General features: G+C 42.2%; 1 protein-coding gene across 8 annotated transcripts in view; it reads right to left on the reverse strand.

The window, feature by feature from the left end:
- Positions 1–25624, reverse strand: part of LOC149310619 (estrogen-related receptor gamma) — a 575297-nt gene that overhangs the window by 158031 nt on the left and 391642 nt on the right. For all 8 annotated transcript variants that reach the window (XM_089529318.1, XM_089529314.1, XM_089529315.1 and 5 more), the window contains 2 exons: positions 24801–25216; positions 1337–1453 (listed from right to left, as the gene is read on the reverse strand). In XM_089529318.1, the coding sequence (XP_089385444.1) occupies positions 1337–1453; positions 24801–25216 (533 nt within the window). The remainder of the gene's footprint in view (positions 1–1336; positions 1454–24800; positions 25217–25624) is intronic.

Genomic DNA, 25624 nt, shown 5'->3' on the forward strand with positions numbered 1-25624 from the left:
TTGATTCTGAATTTGATTTGGCTTCTGGCTCCTCATCAAATTGGACTTAAACTAAAGCCAGTGGATTCTCAATTGGATCAGTATCTCCTTATGCAGCCCTACATACCAAAGTGACAATGGTATAATGGTGCAGATATCAAAGGGATGGAGAGGCTTTTCTGATTATAAATGGTTATTACATCATTGACTATTTCCTAGCCTTATCTTTTCCCTTGAAACTTAGCTGAAACTATCACAGTAGCTGCAGGTAGAGGGATGCATTTTTCACAGCAACAACATATTGCTGTGAGATACCCCTATTGTGCAGATAAGTCCATTTGACTTTACAAAACACTTGCTTTAGGAGCTGCATCATAGAGGTATAGTATCTACTATATTAAGGGAAGTAATAGTGCCACTCTATTCTGCTTTAGTCAGGCCTCACCTGGAATACTGTGTCTAGTTCTAGGCACCACAATTCAAAAAGGATATTGAGAAGCTGGAGCATGTCCAGAGAAGGGCAACCAAAATGTGAAGGGCCTGGAAACCATACCTTATGAGGAGAGGAAACTGGCTATATTTAGCCTGGAGAAGAGAAGGCTAAGAGTTGAGATGATAGCCCTGTTTAAATATTTGAAGCTGCTCCAGAGGATAGGATCCAGAGCAATGGATTCATACTACAGGAAAAGAGATTCCACCTCAACATTAAGAAGAATTTCCTAACTGTAAGAGCTGCTTGGCAAAGGAACACATTCTCTTGGAGAGTGTTGGAGTCTCCTACTTTGGAGGTCTTTAAACAGAGGCTGGATGGCCATCTGTCAGGAGTGCTTTGATTCTGAGCTCCTGCATGGTGGGGGTTGGACTAGTTGGCACTTGTGGTCTCTTCCATCTCTATGATTTTATGACTTTTGTTAATGATATGAATCATGTTGCCTGAAATTTCAGATTCTCCTTGGGGTGTATGTTTGTGGGGACTGATACAATGAACAGCTGACGTATAACAGCATAGCAGTATCTATCTTTTAGTGTTTCTCCCACAATGAATCCATTTTGACCACCCCATTTCAGATGTTTAGGTGATTAATTCAAACTAATTTATTTCACAAGGCTTTGGGATTACTAAAAAAAATTGGTTTTGGGTTAGTCTTGGTTATCCTTCTGATTATACACTAGATTTGTACTTAGCTGTAAATTTGTATTTTTAAACAGCAATCAGTAATCACAAAATGCATTTTTACACCCAACAAATTTCCCCTCTCATATGAGATTACATTGATGACTTGTTTTCCCCAAACTGAACTACAGTTCTTAACAGTACAGTATTTGTAGAAAGTTATCTAAAAAGATATAGCCTTACCTTCTTTCAGCATGCCAACTTTTAGACACTTCATAAAACGACAAGCTTGGCAGGACTTACGTCTGCGTTTCGTAATCTCACATTCATTTGTTGCAGGGCAGCTGTATTCTATGTTACCTGTGGCAGTCAGGGTTCAGAAAAAGAAGAAGCCATTGAAAAATATTAGCTGTCAAGTTAGCTGTAATATCTTAAGAATGAACGAGTATGCAATAAAACATGAGATTGAACAATATCAGCAATTAAACATAAATTAGTTTCAGTAATAGTATCAGGTTTTGAGTGACTACTTTCATGTAAAACCAAACAGCAAAAATACACTTAATATATTGTGTCTTGATGATTGTAATGTGCTTCATGAGGGCCTGCCCTTCTGACTGCTTCAGAATTTGCAGTTAATTGTTGCCCAAGATCTTGTTCACCAAAATGTTCAATGGAGGACTTATTCGTTGCCCCAAAGTCAAATTATGCTGCCAGCTAGTTTTACAAATGAAAGCCTCTCAGTGGTGGTGTCCCTCCTTTGCAATATTCTCCCCATGTGGTTTGGAAAGCTGGAGTGCCAAGCTAAAAAGGCTGCTTAAAATCATATTTATTTATGTGGCCCCTCCTTGGTCAGCAATAATTCCTTGATCATTAATTATTATTCATTGTTGAAATGTTAATATTTATTTTTTAAAAAGTTGCTCTTAAATTGAATTGTTTTAATATTGCTTTAAACATGTACTTAAATGTAAATTGCTTACAGATTTTATATGTTATATTATTGACCAAGCCACTTATTATACAGAGTAGTATACAAGTCCCATTAATAAATATAATAAATCCACTGAATACAAGTTTCTGGAGGAACACAACATATGGGGTGTGGGGGAGATTTCCTGGCCACAGTTCAAACTTTGTAGGCTTTTAAAGGAAATCTCTTTAGTCAAATTGGGAACTTCTTTAGCTAATATTGGACTTGCTGGACCCTCGCTGTGATCCAAGAGGGGTTTTCATATATTCTTACTCACTACTGTGTTCTTATCCAACAAGGGGAAATGAATTATTTTTTTTTGTAATATAAGATGAGCTATTCACTTAGGATCACACCTATCCTGAGAGTTATAATACTGATGCAGTTTGCAATGGCAGTACTTCATGGAAAGAATAAAAATGGTTTTTTACATCGAGTGCTGCCCCATCTCATTTTAAGGTATTTTGTTACTTTCTAACCCTTTCCCCTGGTGATTAAGTACATTAGTATCTTAATGAAAATGCATTCTGTTTATTGCTCTCTTGGGAAGTGGGAGGTCATCACACCAAATGCATAAATTGTCATCAGAGACAGTCCAGGCATAATTGCAATTTTGCTGCTCCACGTTTGCTGCACTAAGAGTCTGTGGAAGTCCCCTGAAAGATGCACAGATTCTCGTAATTAGCATAGAGTCTGCCTGGGACCACAGCATTGATGAAATATTTCAGAGTTAATCACACTTTGTAAACACTGATTTATATTGACTACCTTTCTCCAGACTGATGTCTCCTCATTAAATATCACATTAGCAGATTGGAGGATTGTACAAAGATTCAAATCCTTGGCAATCCAACAAGGAATAATGCTATATACATTGCTCATATGTGCTCCAGAACAGCGCTCTCTCTCTCTCTCTCTCTCTCTCTCTATATATATATATATATATACACACACACACACACACACATACATACATACACACACGCGCACGCACGCATGCAAAATAAAGAGGGCCTTGCTTGTTGTAACTTGGAAAACATGAACTGAGCAGAAACTGTGCTCTAAATCAGCATTCTGACTTGATAAGGAAAAAAAATGAAAAATAATTGTCAGAAACAATTTCATTTATGAAAACTAGCTAAGTCTATCATGTAGGTAAAATGGGTAGACAGTACAGTCCAATGAATATGCATCCACAACACCAGAAAAAGCAGAGGAGTTCCCCAGACAAACAAAATTGCCTCCTAGTAACTCCCTCATAGCTTGTATCATTGCACCTCTGCTTATTTGAAAGAAAGCTATTTCTCACATACAAATTGTTAAGTGAATCAGATGCTGGAAATTGAGGTTGCATTCTTAAGCATGCCTGCTTGACATTTAACTCCATCAGTATCAATAGGAGATTGAGGGAAATGCTAAGAATATGAAATATACAATTATTTTCCTTTCAGTTATCTAATAAATTAGGCAAAATTTGCCTTCTTGTTGCGATTGTGTACTGTAGATCCACAGAAAAGAATTATCCCTATTCCGTTAGGCCCCCGAATTTTTTTAGTCCCCTCAATGGAAATGTACTGCTTTCTATAGTTTGCTGAGGCGCGTTACAGACTGCCCCTTTGGGGCGGCCTGTAGGCGCACCTTTCCCTTCCGGATCGGGGCCTCAGCGGCCAGAGCGGCAGCCGCTGAAGCCCCGATCCGCCACTTTCCGGGCTGCGGGGAAATGGCAAAAGGCCCCTTCCCCGCAGCCTGGAAAGGGGTGACCTTGGGGCTTCAAGCCCCAAGGACACTCCGCGGTGGCGGGGAGAAGGAGAAAGGGGCCACTTGGCCCCTTTCTCCTTTGGTCCGCTGGGCGCAGCTGTCTAAAAGCTGCGCCCAGTGGGCCAAACCAGGAAGGAGCTCCGAAACGGAGCTCCTTCCAGGGTCGCGGAAAGGGCGCCCTAGACGCCCTGCCGCGACCCCAATACGTCACAACCGCGCCACCTCATTTGGAGGCGGCGCGACCGTGACGTATCGACGACGGTGGCCGTGTGGAATGGCCGCTGCCATTTTGTGCGCGCACAGCGCGCACTAGGGTTAAGGCGGTGCGGAATCACCGCCCCGCCTTAACCCTAGTACGCGCTACGCGCGTACTTTTAAGCCCGTGTGTAACGGGCCTGAAACTAAAGTTAATTTGAAACACATCCTGAATTAAGTGTTCTTTTCTAGGCTGCACTAGATGTGACTTTCATCAAAACCATAACATATAGGAAGCAATTCTTTTTTTCTGCATTAATTCCAATTCTTTGATGTATTTGAAGTAATTTACCAAGTTCTGCATGACATTCAGTTTTTCCTTAAATTTATGTTCACGCCCTTCATTTTGGTGAGTACGGCTAATCAAACCTCTAGCTTTGCTAGTGAAACTAGCTGCTCACTCAAACTGAGTGTGTGCCAGAAACCCATGCACTTGCAAAAATGGTTAAGCTGCCCCAGTATAGATTCAGAATATTTTTAAATGACCACAGTAAAAATGTGTGCAAAAATCCTATGCAATAAGGAATCCAGATGCTACTTTACAATTTAAATTACTTAGGTTTTGCCCAGTCTCTGAAAACACACATACATACCTATTCTTACTCAGGCAGCCAGATAACTCTTTTAAACAACTGTACAGTTTTGCAGTGGTTCATGTTACATAAGCATTAATATAGCCAGCGATCATGACTTAATGACTAAATCTGCCTTGAGTCTCATTACTGAAAGGTTGGACATAAATAAATAAAATAATAACAAGAATAATATCTGAAAGACCATATCTCTTTACACAAGCCAGCCCAAGTATTAAGACCAGCAGGGGAGGGCTTTCTCTTAGTTCCGCAACCTTCACAGGTGAGGACTTAGGAGAGAGCCTTCTCTGTGGCTGCTCTCAGACTGTGGAATTCCCTTTAATGGGTGGTTAGGTTGGCCTCCTCCCTGCTCTCTTTTTGCCGGCAGCTGAAGGCAGTTTTATTTAGGTATGTGTTTTGTAGATGAATTTTACTTCTGTTTTGCTGTTAATGTTTTATGTTTTTTTTTCTTTTTGGGGGGTGGGTGGGTGGGTTAACTTTGTATTTTCAATTTATGTTTTAATATTAATAATATTTAATTATTATTTTTCACTTTTGTAATAAACATTTTTACTTCTGTCTTTTAAAATTATTGTAACCCACCTTGAATCCCATTGTGGGAGTAAGACAGGATATAAATATGAAAATAAATAAATAAAATAATAACAATCCTATATTTCAACAATTCTCAAGATACTGGCACTCAGATACAGCAAGTAGCAGTGGATAACAGATTCACTTGCAACCATCCCAAAAATGGCCATCTGACTTGAGGTCTACAATGTATTTTTGCAAAGCAGTCAGCATAATGATGTGATTTTGTTAAAGTTAAAATGCTCCAGGTTCACCTGTCCCCACTAAGTCATAAGTACCTAGAAGAAGAAGAATGAGTCATACTGTCTTCTCTGGGTGATTGGACAAATTGAATCCAAGGCAAAATACATGACTGGCAGATCAGGGCATTGGAACCGGGCTGTTTGAGGGCACATTACACATGAGGTCCCCAAACCTGGAAGTGAACAGTCTGTACTGAGGGTAATGTCTCATTCTTGCTACAAGGAAAGAGCTAGATAGGACTGTAATAAGGATGTGAATTTGCAGAGCTTGGTGATTGAGGGGGTAAGTGTTTTCCTTATTGTCACTGAAGCATGCCAGTAGACTGAAAATATTTATGTGTTGAACTTGCATAATATATTATGAATGAGTTTGAAAAGAAAAGGCTGCAAACAGGGTTGCTATTAATGAGGGTGCTAGTCTTCTCTGTCAGGAAAATCAGAGATGAATGGTGAATGGCCCAGGAAGACTAGAAGTAGTTGATCCCCTTCCCCACCACCACTCCCTTCTCCTTTTGTGTCGTGTCTTTTAGATTGTAAGCCTGAGGGCAGGGAACTGTCCAATTAAAAAGATTGTATGTACAGCGCTGTGTAAATTTACAGCGCTTTATAAATAAAAGTTAATAATAATAATAAAGTATCGGGGGCAGACACTGTGTCAGAAAAAGGGTGAAATTTACAAGATAAAACCGAACAAACTAGCATAAAGTGCTGGTGCAACGGGGAGAGAGCAAATCTCATAACATCTGGGGGAAAGCCTGTTGGAAGAGGAAAGTTTTTAACTTCTTCCTGAACAGGTCAAGGGAGGTAACCGAGCGGAGCTCACCGGGAAGAGAGTTCCAAAGCTGCGGGGCAGAGCTAGAAAACGCCCTCTGTGCAGTCACAGAATATCTCGTGTGAGGAACCCTCAAGAGTTGCTTCCCGGCCGACCTGAGAGCGTGGGGCGAATTATATGGGGAGAGGCGGTCCTTCAAGTACTCTGGGCCCAAGCCATTTCGGGCTTTATAGGTAATAACTAACACCTTGTATTGCGCCCGGAAGCGAATGGGCAGCCAATGCAGATCGTATAAGACAGGCGTTATATGGCTGGTCCTGGAACATCCAGTGACCAACCTCGCTGCCATATTCTGCACCAATTGAAGCTTCCGGGTTTGGTACAAGGGTTGCCCCATGTAGAGCACATTACAGAAATCCAACCGAGAGGTTACCAGAGCATGCACCACCGTTTCAAGGTCCCCCCGGCCCAGGTAGGGTCGCACCTGGCGTATCAGCCGAAGCTGATAACAGGCGCTCCTGACTGTCGCATCCACCTGAGATGTAAGGTGGAGCGACAAGTCCAAAAGCACCCCCAGACTGTGAACTGAGTCCTTCAGGGGAAGCGTAACCCCATTCAGGACAGGTGGACAAATCTCCATCCCCGGGCCCAGGGAACCTATCACGAGTACTTCCGCTTTCTCTGGATTCAAGCTGAGTCTGTTTTCCCTCATCCAGCCCATTACTGACTCCAGACAGGCGTCTATAGGAGAGATGCCATCCCTGGTCACTGCATCAGTCGGAGGCACTGAGAAACATATTTGGGTGTCATCAGCGTACTGATAGCACTGCGCCCCGTGTCTCCGGATAATCTCTCCCAGCAGTTTCATGTAAATGTTGAATAGCATGGGGGACAGAATGGCTCCTTGAGGGACAACAGGTGTAAGTGCCCTCTTATCGGAGCACACGTCCCCCAACTGCACCATCTGGAATCTACCCAAGAGGTAGGAACAGAACCACAGGAGCGCAGTGCCCCCGATACCTAACTCCCTCAGGCGTTCCAGAAGGATACCATGGTCAATGGAGTCGAAAGCCGCTGAGATGTCTAAGAGCACTAACAGGGACACACTACCCCTGTCCATGCCCAGACGGAGATCATCAACCAGGGAGACCATGGCAGTCTCAACTCCATAGCCCGCCCGGAAGCCAGTTTGAAATGGGTCTAGAAAATCTGTTTCATCCAAGACCGATTAAAGTTGAAAGGCAACTGCCCTCTCGATCACCTTCCCCAAAAAAGGCAGCAGGGAAACAGGCCGATAATTACAGTGGTACCTCGGGATACGAATTACCCAGCTTACGAAATTTTCAGGATACGAAAAAAATTAATTTAAAAAAACTGTTTCGGGTTAAGAAAGTTTTTTCGGGTTACGAAAAAACTTTTGGTGCTTTTCGGCGCTATTTTACACCAAATCGCGGCTTTTCCCCATTAGCGCCTATGGGGATTCGGCTTGCGAAAGCCTTTCGGGTTACGAAATTGACAGCGGAACGAATTAATTTCGTAACCCGAGGCACCACTGTACTTCGAATCAGGGGGTCTAGGGAGGGCTTTTTTAACAGCAGTTTTACAATGGCCAAGTTCAAGCTGGATGGAAAACGTCCTTCCCTAAACGATGAATTAATTATGCGGCGCAACATAACAGTTACAACCGACCCCTCCTGAGCTGCTAGCCAAGAGGGACAGGGATCGAGAGAGCATGTTGTCTTCCTAACACTTCGAAGGATCTTGTCCACTTCCTCGGTACTCACAGACTCAAAATGATCCAGTACAATTGAGTCCACGGAGGCTCTGGGGACCTCTACTCTGGATCGTGAAGAAATACTGGCATCGAGATCAGCCCTTATCTGAGAGGTTTTATCTGCGAAGAAGTTGTTAAACTCGTCACAGCAGGCCTTGGATGGTTTCAAAATAGAGTTCAGGGAGGAGGGCAACTGGGTAAGCTCCCTCACTACCCTGAACAGCTCTGCTGGACGTGACTCCGCAGACACAATACGTGCAGCATAGAACAAATTCTTAGCTGCACTTATTGCCACTCCGTAGGCCTCCAAATGAGAGTCCAGGAGTGCCTCGTCGGCTAAGTGCTGGTGTCTTCTCCAGTCACGCTCTAGTCATCGCAGAACCCGCTTCCTTTCCCTGAGGCCTTCTGTATACTAGGGCTGTTTTTTGGAAGCAGGCCTGAGAGGACGCTTGGGAGCGATACTGTGTATAGCCCTGGGGAGATCGGTATCCCAGATGTTAGTCAGGGCATCAACAGAATCGCCGTCAGTTCCAACCATATACCCCTCTAGGGCCTCTTGGAACCTTTTGGGTTTCATCAGCCTTGGAGGGTGGACCCCGGGAGGGATCTGGGTAGATGCCTTGAATTTAACCTCGACCAGGAAATGGTCCATCCATGACAAGGCGGAGATATTTGTTACCTCCGCCCACAGACTCTCCATGTCCATACAAAAGACCATATCAAGCGTATTACCAGCAGAATGCGTAGGCCCTGAGACCAGTTGAGACAGGCCCATGGCAGTCATGGTAGCCATGAACTCCCAAGCCGCACCAATTGGACTATGACTGGCCTCGAAGGGGATGTTGAGGTCCCCCAGGACAAGAAGCCTAGGGGACTCCAACACCAGCTCCGAGACCAGCTGTGTCAGCTCGGCCAGGGAGTCTGTTAGCACACGGGGTGGCTGGTAGACCAACAGAATCCCTAAACTGTCTCTGGCCTTCATGGTCAGGTAAATACATTTGATATGGGCAGTTTGTCGGACATGGTTCCTGGTTAAGGAAAAGGTGTTCTTGTGAATCAAAGCAACACCCCTCCCCCCCGCCCACCGTCTGGTCCTTAACTGAGTACCTGGCAGGAAGGGCCTGAGCCCACACTGCTTCACTTTCAGGCCCAAGCCAGGTCTCAGTAATGCAAGCCAGGTCGCAGTTCTTATCCTCTAATAGATCGTATATTAGGTGGGTCTTATTCTTTACAGACCTGGCATTGCACAGGAGCAGAGACAGGGTTTGGGGTACAGTTGGACTGACCCTCAGATCTCTCTGGTTAGGAGAGTGGATGGAAGGAGAGATAGTTATTACACATCGATCTCGCCTTCCTTTACGAAATGACTCCACTCTCCTACCGCTATATCTCCCCCTGCCCCACACTACTCCAGTGGGAGCCTCGCTCACACCAAAACTTGATACATCTGGCAATCAATCAAAGCATTTGAGGTGTATATTCACCTATGCTCAACCTGCATATTTATCAGTCAATGCAAACATTTCAGTATACTCTCTCAGTTAACTCTTTCTAGAAGAAAGTGATGTACACAGTAAAATGCACTTGAACTTCAATCCACTTACAGAAGCAGGATGGATGTATCTTCAAAAAAAGGCACAATGAATATGCCCCTTTTGTCAAATTATTATCTCTTGGTGCATTTTTACATTGAGAAAGCATATTGCAGAACATCTCTGTGCTGTATATGCAAACATTGCTTGAAAAGAATAAATAGTATCATAGAGCTACCATTTGCTACCATTTCTGGGAAAGGTGATCGAGAGGGCGGTTGCTATCCAGCTTCAGGCGGTCTTGGATGAAACGGATTATCTGGACCCATTTCAAACTGGCTTCCGGGCGGGTTACGGGGTTGAGACGGCCATGGTCGCCTTGGTCGATGATCTCCGTCTGGGCATCGACAGGGGAAGCGTGTCCCTGTTGGTGCTCTTGTACATCTCAGCGGCTTTCGATACCATAGACCATGGTATCCTTCTGGGACGCCTGGCAGAGGTGGGAATTGGGGGCACTGCGCTCCAGTGGTTCCGCTCCTACCTCTCTGGGAGGTCCCAGATGGTGCAGCTGGGAGACGTGTGCTCCGACGAGAGGCCCCTTAAAACCGGGGTCCCTCAAGGAGCCATTCTGTCTCCCATGCTATTTAACATTTACATGAAACCGCTGGGAGAGATCATCCGGAGACATGGGGCGCGGGGTTATCAGTACGCTGATGACACCCAAATAATCTTCTCTATGTCTCCGACTGATGCAGTGACTGGGGATGGCGTCTCTCCTCTCGTGGCCTGTCTGGAGTCAGTAATGGGCTGGATGAGGGAAAACCGACTCAAGCTGAATCCAGAGAAAACGGAGGTACTTGTGGTAGGTTCTTCTGGTCCGGGAATGGCGGTGGTTCCACCTGTCCTGAACGGGGTCACGCTCCCTGTGAAGGACTCCGTGCGCAGTCTGGGGGTGCTCCTTGACTCGTCGCTTCACCTGACTGCTCAGGTGAATGCGACGGTCAGGAGCACCTGTTATCAGCTTCGGCTGATTCGCCAGCTGCGCCCATACCTGGCCCAGAGGGACCTAGAAACTGTTGTACACGCTCTGGTAACTTCGAGATTGGATTTCTGCAACGTACTCTACATGGGGCAACCCTTATACCAAACTCGGAAACTGCAGATGGTGCAGAACATGGCTGCTCGGCTGGTCAGTGGCGCCTCCAGGACCAGCCATATAACACCGGTCTTAAAGGACCTCCATTGGCTGCCCATCCGTTTCCGAGCTCAATATAAGGCGTTGGTAATCACCTATAAAGCCCTAAATGGCTTGGGCCCAGGATACCTAAAGGACCGCCTCTCCCCGTATATTCCGCCTCGCACCCTCAGATCGACTGGGCAGCAGCTACTGAAGGTGCCTGGGGCTAGGTTAGCCTCCACTTCGCGGAGGACGTTTTCCACAGCTGCCCCAGCCCTTTGGAATGAGCTGCCCATAGAGCTCCGCTCGTCTACCACCCTGGCCCAATTCAGGAAGGACTTAAAAACCTTCCTGTTTCAACAGGCATTCCCCGAATAGTTATCCTGCGGGCCTCCCTCCTCTTTTCGTGGCCATGAGGTTGGGTCATGGGGTTTTCTTTTGACTTTTTTTTTTCTATTTGTTGGATTTAAGCTGTTTATGGTGTATTGGATGTTTTTATTGTATTTTTATGGTAATTTTTTATCGATCTGTATTTTAAAATTGTCTGTTTTTACTGTTGTGAGCCGCCCTGATCGAAGGAAGGGCGGCATACAAATAAAATTTATTATTATTATTATTATTATTATTATTATTAGAGCTATTTTTAAACTAAATCCCTGCCCTAACCAACATACATTCTGTATACACGCTGGGGCATGGAAAAAACAAAAGGAGTTCGGTTATAAGAGCCAAACTGAACCCTTGCCAATGTACCATATATAGAAGGAGCATCACGTACATCCCTAGAAAATGATGCCTATCTGAATACTAAGTGCCAGCCATTTCTTACTTTCCCCCAAGCCATATGAATCATAAAGATACCATAGTGGCTTTGGCAGAGATAATGATACCTGCTTCATACTTGATTAAAGTTTGTGTGGTTTCTCCATCCCTGTTTATATGTAGCAAAAAGTTGATATTACAGTGGGCATTTGCTATCCACAGGGGTTTGGTTCCAGGACCCCCTATGGATACCAAAATCTGTAGATGCTCAAGTCCCATTATAAAGAGAATGCTGTTTTCTGTTCCATAAATGTTGTTTTCTGTGCAAAACAACCACATACAAATTTTTCACAGAATAAGCCCCAAATTACAAATGGCATTTGATTAACTGTGGTTTCCACAGTGGGAAGAAGAAACTTGGGCTGCATCTGCACTGCAGTAATAATCCAGTTTGGCACAACTTTAATTGCCATGGTTCAGTGCTATGCAATTCTAGGAACTGTAGTTTAGCAAGACATTTGGCCTTCTCTGTCAGAGAGCTCTGGTGGCCCTCAGACTACAATTCTCAGAATTCCATAGCACTGAGTCATGACATTTAAAGTAGTGTCAGACTGGATTATTTCTGCAGTGCGGATGCAGCCATAGTGAAGAGTTATATCCCTACCTATGATGTCACACTGGTGATATTACAACTGACATCTTCTGGTGATATCATTAAGCAAGTTATGTTAAGGAACAAGCGCAGTTACAAAATTTCCAGTCTCTACAAATAAAAAACACCAACGCTAACAACTGAGGAATATACACACATTTTCCAAGGTTCTGTTCTAGCCCTAGGAGAACAAGATGACTGAGGACAGGAGAGTAGGTTACAGGTTCTAAGATTCAGAGCCAAGCCTGGGGGGGGGGGGGGTAAATAAAAAGAAATAATGTTCTTAAAGATACACCGCAATTGAGAGAAAAGCTACCAATGGCACAAACTTGAATGTACCCGTTTGTCAAAAGTTGGATAGAAATTGAATTATGCAAGAAACAAGATTGGCTTGAAAGCCCAAGGCTTTCACCCTTGACTGACAAGAATGAAAGAGCTGTATATAATATCTCCTGGCTGGTTTTCAGAAAGGACTGGGCTTCATTTACTTATTTAAAAATCTTCTGTACAATTAGTTTGCAGGCAATATCATTTTCTCACTTACAGCTTAATACAATCTTGCATCTAGTTGGCTGAGAGAATATATGGCATGAGTATGGAAAGCCAGTGCCTTAAGTGCCAGGACATAATATGTATGTTCCTTTCAGTGGCATAATGTACTTTTACAATGCTGCAGTTAAAGAACTCAACAACATAAAGTAGTGTGATGTTTCAAAATAAAAATATATGCCAAATTCATATTTCACGTAGATACTGCCCACGCAGCAAGGTGGAATTTCCCTACTTCCCCACATACACAAGTAAGTGCTTTAGCAGGTTTTCCAACAATGGTTTTAATTTTATTAAGAGGAGCAAACAGTATATAGATGAAAATGACACATGGTAGTAGAAAATGAACTTCATTCCTTATTAAACACATACATACAGAGAGAGTTTTAAATTCATACAACCAGAGGTGAATGTGACAAATCAGATGGTTATTACAGAATGTAGTATATAATCTGCAATTTGTCTTAAAGTTTGATGAGTTATAAGACTATGTGTAATACATGGCAAACCCCTTATCCTTCATTCACAGAAAAGTAGTGTAATTTTTAAAAAGTGTGCTGCATGTGGGAGAATAACTGGAAAACAGATCAACCTCCCGGTGCATCCATGTGCACAACAAGAATGTGATTTGTGAAAATTACAAATCACAAGGCTTTTTTGTGGCCCTTAGAATCTCAAAATTTTCTGGTCTATCCTTTGTTTCTAGCCAGAAAATGGTGCATTGTAAGACTATCTATGGTGAGTGCACAATGAAGACTATTTCCTCCAAAAAAGAATTCTGCCCACTGTTCTGTTGGTCTTCAAAATTCTAACACTGCAGAGAGGAAGACACTGAAAACCATCCATACCTAGAATCCTGATATAGGCTGTATTTGCATTCCTTTGGTTACTTTGTTTTCCTGTCCCCCCCCCCTTTTTTTTTTTTTTTTTTGGTATGCCTGGACTGTATTTATCTATGCTCATCTAAAGTTTTAATATGCAAAGTGTTTTGCAGTACTTTTGAGAGTAACTGAGTAAAATATGTTGTAGCATTAACCTCCTTAAACTATGGGGTTGTCCACCTGCCAAAAGGCCCAGGATCCCCCCCAGCCTCACATTGTCTTGATCAGATGATGCAGGCCAAAACCCCTGGGGTAAGATCAGGCCCAATCCTGCCTATCCAGGCACAGATTTATAGGTTTTACCCTGACTTTGGGGTAAATAGCTTTCACCCCAGGGTAATTTACCCCTGTTTTTCCATGAGGTTTCTAGAAAACTCTGTGGCAAAACCTGGATGTGCACACATACCCCTGTGCTCCTTACCTTGCTGGCCGATTGAAGAACCCCTCCCCCATCACTGCATTTCCAGATCAGACACCAGGTGCCCCATTTCCCCATAAGATGTGGCAACAGGGGAGCAGCCTCTTTAGTTGGGGCAATGTCTGGCAAAGTAAGGAATGTTTGCTTGTCCTGGTTCCAAGTCAGTGTCTGTCCTGCTCCTGGGTCAGTGGGGGATAGGTGTGTGAATAACCCACTCATCCCTGCTCCAACCCAGGGACAAACTCAGGCAAGCACTGAGGCCGGGATAGCCCAGGCTGAGCCAATGCTATCCTGGCCCGTCTGCTCAGGCCCATAGTCTACTTTCTCAGATGGCCACTAAGGCAGGTTATAGACTGCCCATTTGGGGCGGGCTGCACCCGCCCCTTTCCCCGCTGTATCGGGGCCTCAGCGTGCACAGCGGCAGCTGCTGAGGCCCCGATCCGCTGCTTTTCAGGCTGCAGGGAAGCGGCAAAATGCCGCTTCCCCACAGCCTGAAAAGGGGTGTCCTTGGGGCTTCAAGCCCCAAGGACACCCCACGGCGGCGGGGAGGGGGAGAAAGGGGCCGCTTGGCCCCTTTCTCCTTTGCTTCGCTGGGCGCAGCCGTCTGAAGGCTGCGCCCAGGGAAGCAAAGCGGCACCTCAAACCAGGAAGGAGCTCCGAAACAGAGCTCCTTCCTACTTCGTGCAAAGGGCGCGGAGCGAGGACGTCACGTCCGCACCGCCCCGTGTAGAGGCGGCGTGTCCATGACGTCCTCATGGTGGCGGCCGTCTGGAACGGCCACCATCATTTTTTACGCACAGAGCGCGTATTAGGGTTAGGGAGGTGCGGAAGCACCGCACCTCCCTGACCCTAGTACGCGCTCCGCACGTACTTTCATGGCGGTATGTAACCCGCCTAAGTCTATAAAAACTAATGCTACAATGCCTTACACCCAATTAGTATCCGGTATTCATGACAGGCAGAATTCTTATTGGGGGAACACCCTCATTTTTTCCACCCCGTATCTACATGTCTGGTGAACTTTCTTTCCTAAAAACCTAAAAAAAAAGGCAATTAACTGTTTAAATAGGTTGCAGTGCTCCATCCCCTGCAGTGTTTAACATTTTCAGAAATGTCTTTTTTCAAATCTAGGAATGGATATCCAGCAAATTCTGGTTAGTGTGATGTTGTTAGAGCCCTGGTGGCACAGGAGTTAAATGCTGGTACTGCAGCCACAAGGTTGTGAGTGAGTTCGATCCCAGGGACTCCAAGGTTGACTCAGCCTTCCATTCCTTTATAGGTCAGTAAAGTGATAACCCAGCTTGTTGGGGGACAATTGGCTTACAGACTGTAAACTGCTTAGAGTGCAAAGTTCACTGATAAGCAGTATAGAAATGTAAATGCTATTGCTATTGTTGTCTTTCTGCATTGTTGTAGTCCCTGCAGCTCCGAGAGGGTTCCAGCTACAGAAAATTAGGCCCTGGAGGTTGTGTATTTTCCCATTCAGAAGTCAAGGGTTAAGAGCCTAACACATTTCCATGTGTTTCTGAAATAACTAGAGTTGCATGAAGTTGATAGGTGAGGAATCTCTTTATAAAATAATCACTACCCCTTCAAAAAGGAACTGATAGCTTAATGTCAGATCAAGGTATCATTGAGGAGGGTGAGAAGTTCATTGATCCAGTAAGACTAAACATCATCAGGAGTTTTGCAGGTAAGCTGTGTATCTAATATGTTCATAATAAAAACAGAATAAAAGCTCTAGCAATGATGATGGCATTCATCAATTCTACTGTTTTCTGTGCTATAAATAAACAATGTGTCTTGGTATTTTTCAGTATTTTTCAACATTATTGGCACTGACGAAGCAGGGATGAGCTACAATCTTGTGCTATCGCCCAGAGAGGCCTTTCTACATGACTGAGCAAACCATGCCCCAGCCAGATTTTATCCTTTGGCTAATATCCATGCAAGTTGATCCAGCACTGAACTCACAATAATTCTTCTCTGCATAAACACGGGTAAAAGCATGCCACAGCATATGAGAGAAGGAATGCAAGGAAAGGAAATAAAGCTGAAATTAAAACTAATGAGACACTGGCTACCGTCACACTTACAGAATTAATGCAGCTTGACACAACTGCCATGGCTACATCCTATGCAAGCCAGGGATTTGTAGTTTCTTGTGGCACCAGAGTGTTATGACAGAGAAGACTAAATATCTCACAAAACTACAAATCCCAGAATTCTGTATAGCATAATTGAGCCATGGCAGTTAAAGCAGTGTCAAACTGCTTTAATTTTGCAATGAAGAGAGTAGATTTGGTGATCTTAACACTAACTAAAATTAACAAATGAACATTTGCCCTGGACAAGTTGTATAGCACTTTGTCTTTGGGAGAACTAGGAGCTTGCCAGGCTTTGAAGAAAACAACTTACAAGCCCCAGAAGATGTGGCTATATCATAGACAACACACAATAAAGTCTAAAACCAGGGATGGGAAATTTTTTTGTCCAGTTCATTTTTGTTAAGAATTTATCCAAATTTGCAAGGCATGCATACTGATTTCTCCCACTGAACGTGGGAGAAACTGAAATCCAGAGATTTGTCTTTCTAGTTCCAGAATCCTGAGAGCTCAGTTCTTCAAGGTCTAGGCGGTGTTTATCCCAGTGTATTTGCTCATGCTAGTGCCAAGTTAGTGCTGCCACTTCTCCCTCCCCAAGGGACTCCTCAACATTAACACTGATATGGCTTGAGTGGTCTCATCATGCTAGGAAAAAATGCACCCAATGAATATGGCTGTTGCAAAGGGAGAAGAATTGAGCTCTATTTAGCTATAGAGTGTTTTATAACACTCTGCAGCTGGTTCACTTAAGCTGTAGGTTCAGTCAAAGTTCACTCAAACATTACTCCCATTCATTTAATTAGGGATCACTCCTAGGTAAGCAGATACAAGACTGCAGCCTTAATTGTTTTGTAATATATGAGCAATGGCTTTACAGAAACTTAGAATTTGGGGTAGGAGACAAAAAGGCCATAGGATACAGAAGTACATAGTTCTTGACTTCAATGTACACATGACTGACCTCCAATGAATCTCGCACAAAGTGCCACCTGAATCTATCATTAACTGATAAAATAATTTACCTTCCCTATATAAAGTGGGGCTCTTTGTATCAGTGTTTTCTTCCAAGAATGTTTTCAGGAACTAATGATGGCTCTCTCACCTGCTGTGCCTGTTTCTCCAAACTGAAAAATGAACTTGATCATTGAACAAGCCTCCTTCTGCCAAAAAGTTAAGCTTTCAGCAATACCCATTGTTCAGGTACCTCAAGCAAGCCTACCCAATTCTCCTTCATAGCATTACTAGCTAAAATCTCAGCTATCCAACTCCATCCTGAAGCCCTACTAGAGTAGGAGCAGAGCTGGGAGTAGGACTTTTGAGAGTAAGTAATTGCTATATCATATGGCGATCTTCAGTATAAAAGGAAACCTAGTTATACATGGAGCTTTGAAAGATTGCATCATGTATTTTTGCATTCTAGTTGGTCAAATAAAGGTATCACTGTTTTGTGGATTTGAGATGTTATTATATCTGGTCATACATAGTCCTTGCCCCAACAGTTACTGTGCTTTTCGCATAGGAACTCATGGAACAATATGTCACTGCCACAGAACAGGGCTAGTACTAGTGTTATGGCAGAAGAAATATTTTACATACTAAAATCCACAGTGAGGGGTATGGGATACCTAAAATGTTTTGAATCCTCTGGTGAAGGAAAAAGACCCCTCCCTTCTATGTACAGAAGAGGCATTACCACCACACTGAGGGCAGAGGAAAGCTTGGGGATAGAAAGGCAGATCACCTGTCACCCACAGCACTATATTGCAGCTATTTGTTTCCTTCCCCGGCATCTGATGTCTTTGATGGCTGCCTCACTCTACTTAATGGTAGGGCTGGTTATTGAAAGAGGCCCTACCTATGAAAGTTACAGCTACTAGAGAAGTGAAGCAGAACACATCTTTAGCTTGGAAGTGTTTCAATCTCTGGCACATATCATAAAAGTTAAAATTTTGGAGAACTACTACTAGTCAGTAAAGACAATATGGTATTCTGTCATCTATTGTGTTTGGGCAATGCTGTCCAAACGCAAACATCTCAATTCTTTCTTCCATGAACAGAGCCAGTGGCAGTAACCATGGCCATCACCCAAGGGGGGAAAAAAGCTCTATCAGAAAGATAACCATGACTTCTCTAACACTCTTGCCTCCAGAATATAGATACCCTGAAACAACCAGGGGCCCTTTCACACTATGTAATTATATAGTGGGCCCTTAGTATCCACAGGGGTTTGGTTCCAGGATCTCCCATGGATTACAAGATCCGTGGATGTTCACATTGCATTAAATACAATGGTACAGTAAAATGGTGTCCCTTATATAAAATAGAAAGATCAAGATTTGCTTTTTGGAATCTATATTTTTGTAATATTTTCAAGCCATGAATGGTTGAATCCATGAATAAAGAATCCATAGATATGGGGGCCATCTGTAGCACTACAATTCCACTTTAATTCCTATCACAATATTCTGTGATATTCTGATAAGGAGGGGTATCTAGAATTCTCAGACAGAGAGTTCTAGTGCTTCACCAACTACAGACCACAGGATTTAGTGTGAATTTTAGTGTAAAAGGATCCCAGGTAATTAAATGCAAATTAAATGAAATAGGTTGGCTGTGGAAGACATTAAGGTAAAGGGTCTTCTACACACTTGTTCTCTACATAACATGTTACAAAATGCACGCATTTTACCTGCAAACCAGAGGATACTTTATTACCACAATTGAATGTTTCCTGCCTGAACTTTTGCAGTAGGCATCACACAGGGCTACTCTTAAAACTATCTGGAAACCGGAGCTAGTGCATTCATTAATAGACATGGGCAGAAGGAAATCTATTCCTTAGTAAACACAGCCTAACAGTATTGGTATTATCCTCAGGTGCCTTGACTAAATGATATCTTCTGTTCCTAAGTTTGAAGTCCATGGTCTGGCCATAAACTTTAAACGGATTAAATTGCCCTTTTTTAAACACTTATGATAACGCTTTCATGATGAAAACGAAAGCGTTGCGCCATCTGCGATCCCACCAGGAGGCTCCTGTCACAGATCGGTGAAGTTTACGTGACAGGAGCAGAGCGGAAGGTAAGGAGTGTGATAAACTCCCTATTGTCATGTTCTATGTCATGCCTATTGCTTTATGTATGGACTCACTGCCATTCTCTTTTCCCCCAAATAGAGAGATTTGCTAGCCCAGGCAACTGTTATAACACTTGAAAAAACTAGGGAAAAGCAACAAATAAAGAAAAACCTACTGCGGCATTTTAGATGCTGAAATAATCCAGCCAAAATTAAGTGCTGTCAAACCCCATTAATTTCAGTGGGAGGATTGACCACATGTTTAAGTGTCTCATGAGAAGTGCTTCACAATAGCTAGATCATGTACTTTTTGTGTGTGTGTCTTCATCCATAACAAAAAGAGTTGCTGGTAAATCCATATGAAAAAAGACACATTGAGGCATAATCAAAGTTGTTCTTTCAATGTCACTGCTGTTGTTCAAAAAACAAATTCCACAAGAAGATGTCCAAAGAAATGCAAAACATCTAAAATCTGTGTACAGTATTTAAAATCAGTAACTCCAGTGACACTTTTTGCAAGAAACTTATTACACCTACTTATGCATCTATGTGGCAGTTATGTTCATTTCAGTGCCTAACAAATACCATTTTGGTACTCTGGGAATGCTGAACAACTTGGATATACCTAGAAATCTGACTTTCTTTATGAAGATACCTCCCACATCATAATGTAAACAGATTCTTTAACTCTTGCCAGTTTTAAAGGAGAATTGCTATCTGGTATGGGATGAGGGTTGCACTGAATAGGAAAAGGCCCAAAGCACTTAGGTGTGCAGAACTAGTTTCACAGTTACATACGGTTGTTCTGTACACTCTTGCCTTATTTGTTACATTGCGTGGGGTTCTATGCTGATTTCTGTAAACAGAAAATTTGTATTTTATTTACTTATTTATTAAACACACACAATTTCCCAAGGTTCTACTGACTAAAGCAAATAAAGCTAACAAGGTCCTTAAAAATAATTCACTGTTTTTCGTTAAAGCTGACAAGGTCCTTAAAAATAATTCACTGTTTTTAGTACTTTATTTTTTTCTCTCTCTTCCTTGATGTGAATCTTTTGTAGAACAGGATATAGTTCTAAAACAGGTTATGAAATAGCCTAAAGGCACCAGATCCCATCTGAGCTTGAAAGATAGGCAGGGTCAGCCCTGGTTAGTACTTGGAAGGGGGACTACCAATGAATGCAGGTGCTGTAACTTAGATTTCAGTGGAAGGTATCTGAAAACCACCTCTAAAAAAACCCTATGAAATTCATTGGGTTGCCATCAGTTGACAGGCAACTGGAAGACACACACACACATACACAGTCTTTTATTTTATGGAAAGAGCAGTGAAATAAGGCTGATATTTTAGCTAAATGTTTCAGAAATTGATGGGAACACAGTCTTTGTAAGAAATTAATTTGTAATTAGCAACATATTACCCAGAATGGTGTAGTGGTTTGAGCGTTGGACCAGAAACCTAGAGATCAGGGTTCAAATCCTCACTAACCAAAGAAACCTACTTAGTGACAGGTTGGATTTTTTGGCTTATGAAACTCTGTAAAATATCATATTTGTTAGCCATGGAACAGAGTAAAAGTAATAGACATGCAAGTAACTGACACTAAATCCTCCTAAAACCCATAACTTGGAAGCAGTTGAGTTCATTGTAGTCAGAATTATTTTTCAAGTAAAGTTGATCTAAATACCCTAAATACATTAGATCCTGTCTGAGCTTGGAAGCTAAGCAGGCTCAGCCTTGATTAGTATTTGGATGGAAGACCACCAGCAAATACCAGGTGCTATGCTCTATATTTAAGAGAAGCAAATTGACAAACCAACTCTGAGTATCCCTTGCCTAATAAAAGCCTATAACATTGATGGGATCACATAAGTAACAGGCAATTTGAAAGCGCACACACACAGAGTTTGGTAGCAGTATGAAGGAGAGATGGATAATTTCCTCTCTGTGACAATTACATAAGGGACAGCAACCATGAGATTATCCCCTTCGGCACTGTGTCATCTGGATGCAGTGCCAGAGGTGTACCAGAGTGGCACACGGCATCATGGCACCCTGGGGCAGAGTCAGGGCATGCGTCATCAGGACGCTGTACCCTGACTCCATCCACAGGCCAGCCTTTCGGGTTGGTCTGTATAGGGCAAGAGTGGAAGAAGCTGTAGCTTTCGTAGACTTGGTCTACTTCCTCAATTGCAACCAGGTCTATGTAGATAGAGTCTATGAGACCTTATGTTAAAACTTCTTTTATTCAGTGTGTCTTAAAGATGCTACTAAATCCCTTTTCATGCTGGATACCATGAATGGCTCAAAACTCAAACAAATGGGTTCTAGAACAGACCAAGCCTGAACGCTCCCTAGAAGCCAAGATGACTAAGGCGATTGCCACACTACACTTATATAGTGCTGCTATTCCACTTTTACTACTCTGGCTGCCTCCTGTTGCATTCTGCGGTTTGTGGTTTAGGCAGGGGCATTTAGAATTCTCAGCCCAGAGCTCCTAGGCCTCACTGAGCTACAAACTCCAGAATGCAAGAGGAGGCAGTCAGTGAAGTAAAAGTGAATAGCAGCACCATAAGAGTGTAGTGCAGTAATCTACTAAATTGAGAGTGTTATACTTTGGCCACATCATGAGAAGGCAGGAGTCACTAGAAAAGACAAGAATGCTAGAAAAGGTGGATGGCAGTAGAAAGACAGGTAGACCACACACCAGATAGATAGTCATACTCAATTATGGAAATCATAGTCCTGAGCTGGCAGGACCTGAGCAGAGTGGTTGAGGACAGAGGGGCTCTGAGGTGTCTTATTCATGGAACCACTGTGAGTCAAAGTCAACTGAAGGCATCTAATAACAAGAACAACATTGCAGACTAACACAGCTATGTTTCTAAATCCAATAGTTAATCTCAGCTAGAGTAGACTCACTGAACCAATAGGGTTTGTTAAATCACACTCTTGTAATTCAATAGATCTACATTACTCGACACTAACAATTGTATTTATTCTATCATCACTAATATTTTTCCCTGTTCACTACTGATCTTCTAATACAGGCATTGCTTCTACATTAGAAAGATGGCTCTGACAAGCAATAGATAAGTGCCTTAAATAAATAAATAAATAAATAAATAAATAAATAAATAAATAATAAATAAAATAAAATTCTGGAAATGTACAGATATGTGGCCAAAAGATTTGTAAGGAGTATCTTCATATTTATTAAAGTTTGAGGGTGTGGTGCATATTTAGTCCCAGAAATGCTGAACAAAATGATCTGGCTTTCTCAGTCTTAAATCATGCATCACTACTCAATTGTTTTTCTAGACAATAGGGCCACTACCATGTCTCAACATTCCTTTCTATCTGTGACATTCAAAGCAGCCTTCATTCTTTGTCTGCAGTCACTCTCCATAAATATTTTCAGTCCTGTTTTCTCACCCCTTGTGTCATATCATTCATATAAGTAATGTTACTTAATACAATTTGATAGATACTGTACATCATTCCCCTATGAATATCAATGGTGTAAGAAGTATGTGGCTCTCTCATAGGTGAGTGGATTTTTTTAAAAAAGTTGGGAGGGTCAGGTAATTTCTATGCAAAACTTAGCAACATGTAATGCACTTTTGACTGTAATCATGCAAATAAGTGTGAAAGGGGAAAAAAGACAGGGAATACTTCTCAATGTCCTAGGGAAACTGAAGCCTGAAATTGCAGATAGCCTTGCTTTCAAGTTTCTCCTTGTAAGTACTATAAATAATGGTTATTTGGGAATGTTGTTTTTTAAAGGGTGAAAACTGACACAGGCAAAGAAAACTCAAGCAATTAACCTGGCAGAAAGACCTATAACTTTACAAACAGTAATCACTCATTTTGGGAATAAGAAAGGCCATATTCTTTTAGGGTTAGTTTTTGATACAAATAGGAACAATGCCAATAAATGAGAAGAGGTCTTAAATCAGCCACCTCTTTATCACCCTCTGTCTCAAATCCTGGAAATACTGCTGTATAGAGATTGATAATAATACAGTACATCCATCAATGCAAGAACTGAAGACTTTACAGGGATACTATGTTTTAATTCTTTTTTCAATAATTAAGGGTAAAAGTGAAAAAGTTTGTTTTCCTCTCTTCACACTAAGTCATATAGGTAATCTTTTTCTTCACTCTATGTTTCTTTCTTCATCCTATGTTATTTTCTTTTCCCACCTACAATCCTGAGGATCATCATAGACTTGGGACTAGGGTGTGTTTGGGAGGTCTCAATAGATGGAATTTGCAATACTTTAAGGTAAATGATTTGAGTTTGGAACTGGGAAACAATTTACTCCAGATCAGTTTAGCCTGTGGCCTACTCCTACCAACTGCTGCTTATTTATGTTCCGTGGTATTTTTCATATCTTCACTGGAGTTATCTGGAGCACCATGCTGTCTGAAATAATTTAGCATGGGGGGGACCATAGTTCAGTGACAAACCACATGTTCTGCAAGAAGTAGGTCGCAGGTTCAGTTCTTGGTATGGCAATTAAAAGGTCAGATGTGGTGATAATGAAAAAAAGAACAGCTTTTTTTCTGAGTCTGTGTGGTTGTTGCCAGTCAAAGTATACAACACAGGTCTTCATGGGCAAGCAGACTTACCTGGTTTAAGGCAATTTCCTATATCACTTTGTATCTGCTTCAGTCTTGATGGATTAATTTATTACACTTTGAGGAAAAAAAACTATGTAGAAAGTCTTATAATAAAGTTTTGAGATGGAAGACATCTTGATGTGTTCTAATTTGGCAACTATATAAAAATACCAAGATATAATGTGTTTTGTTGTTGCTGCATGCCTTCAAGGCATTTCTGATTTATGGCAAACCTAAAATGACCCTATCTCATAGTTTTCCTAGCAAATATTTATCCAGAGAGAGTTTGTCATTGCCTTCATCTGAGGCTAAGAGAGTGTGACTTGCCCAGGGTTACCCAGAGGTAACCATGATGAAGCTGGGATAGGAACTCTGGTCACCCAGCCTCCTAGTTCAATACTCAATCCACTATACCATACTGACTCATTTACAATTACATATTTTTTCACTTATTAAAAAATTATCACAGTTTTAGTTAATTTCATAATATTTTTGGGACTGATTTAAATTTCACTGAAGTTTAAAGTTCACTGAACACTGAAGACTTTAAATAATGTCTTCAAAATAAAGTGCCACAGAGTTGTACTGAAGGACCTGTAGTTTTTAGCATGTAAATTCTGCATAAAATAAGTACAGTTGGGGAGTGTTTTGTTTTGTTTTCCCAATGGCAAACACAAGCACCCATGAAATACTACTTTGAATAATCCTGTGTCTTCTGGAGGTAGTTTTTCAGCATTCCAAACAGAGATAATAAAAAAGAAAAAAAGACACGTTAAGTATTAAGGCATTTTTGCCTGGACTTTCACTCAAAATGGAGAGGTTAGCAATTTAGTCTTCATCACACAAAGCAACCACCAGATTAAACTGGACTTCAGTGTGAGCATGATTAGGAACAATAAAATGCAACAAACTGGAAAATAATGCGGGAGGGGGAATTGTGCTTATCTGATTCTACTTGGATGAGAAAACTGTAATCAAGTACTGACCTTGAATTGTCCTCTTGAAGAAAGCCTTGCAGGCTTCACATGAAGCCACACCATAATGGTACCCTGATGCAATATCACCACATACCAAGCACAGTCTTTTGGGCATTGAGTTCAGCATGTATTCACACTTGGTTTGGGAATCTTCAGCAATAGTACTGGAGCAGTCGTCATATCGTTTCCTGACAGGCCCATTACCACCAAGGCCCGGGGCAGAAGGGTAGAGTGGTGGTGAATCTAGCCCATTCTGATGTCCATTCATGGTTGAACTGTAGCTCCCACTGGCGTCGGAGGAGCCACCAGGGCTGTGGTGATTGATGCTGTCCGTCAAGGAGGCGGGGCTGGACGGTTCCGTCTTGATATATGACGAACAGCTAGAATCAATGTGTCGATCCTTGCTTGACATTCTGCAGAGAAGCCTGCATTGTAAAAAGAGAGAGCAAGAGGTTTCTGTGCATTAAAGACAATGCTCTTTAAAGGCAGCACTGCAAGGGCTAAAGACCACACATCATTCATTCATTAGTCAATACCTCTTGTTTTACATGAAGGTAATCAGCATAAGGGCATTGCAGGGCTTTATCAAAGATTCAGACAGGCAGTAAACAAAAAACCTTAAAGAGAATGAATCTTTTTTTTTTTTTGTTCCCTGTTCTACACATTGCCAATTTTTGTTATATCAATTCTAAAATTCTAAACTTGTTATCTACAATGACAATGAATTCACCACCACCACATGTTTCAAGTGTTCTTTCATACACTCCCCCATATCTCATAGTACTGCTAACAAAACCTTTGTGTGGGTGGGCGGGGGAGATTTATATTCAAGC

Source organism: Sceloporus occidentalis, unplaced genomic scaffold, assembly GCF_023333645.1.
Source record: "Sceloporus occidentalis isolate IW3139 unplaced genomic scaffold, rSceOcc1.0.p SCAF_6, whole genome shotgun sequence".
Classification (NCBI taxonomy): Eukaryota; Metazoa; Chordata; class Lepidosauria; order Squamata; family Phrynosomatidae; genus Sceloporus; species Sceloporus occidentalis.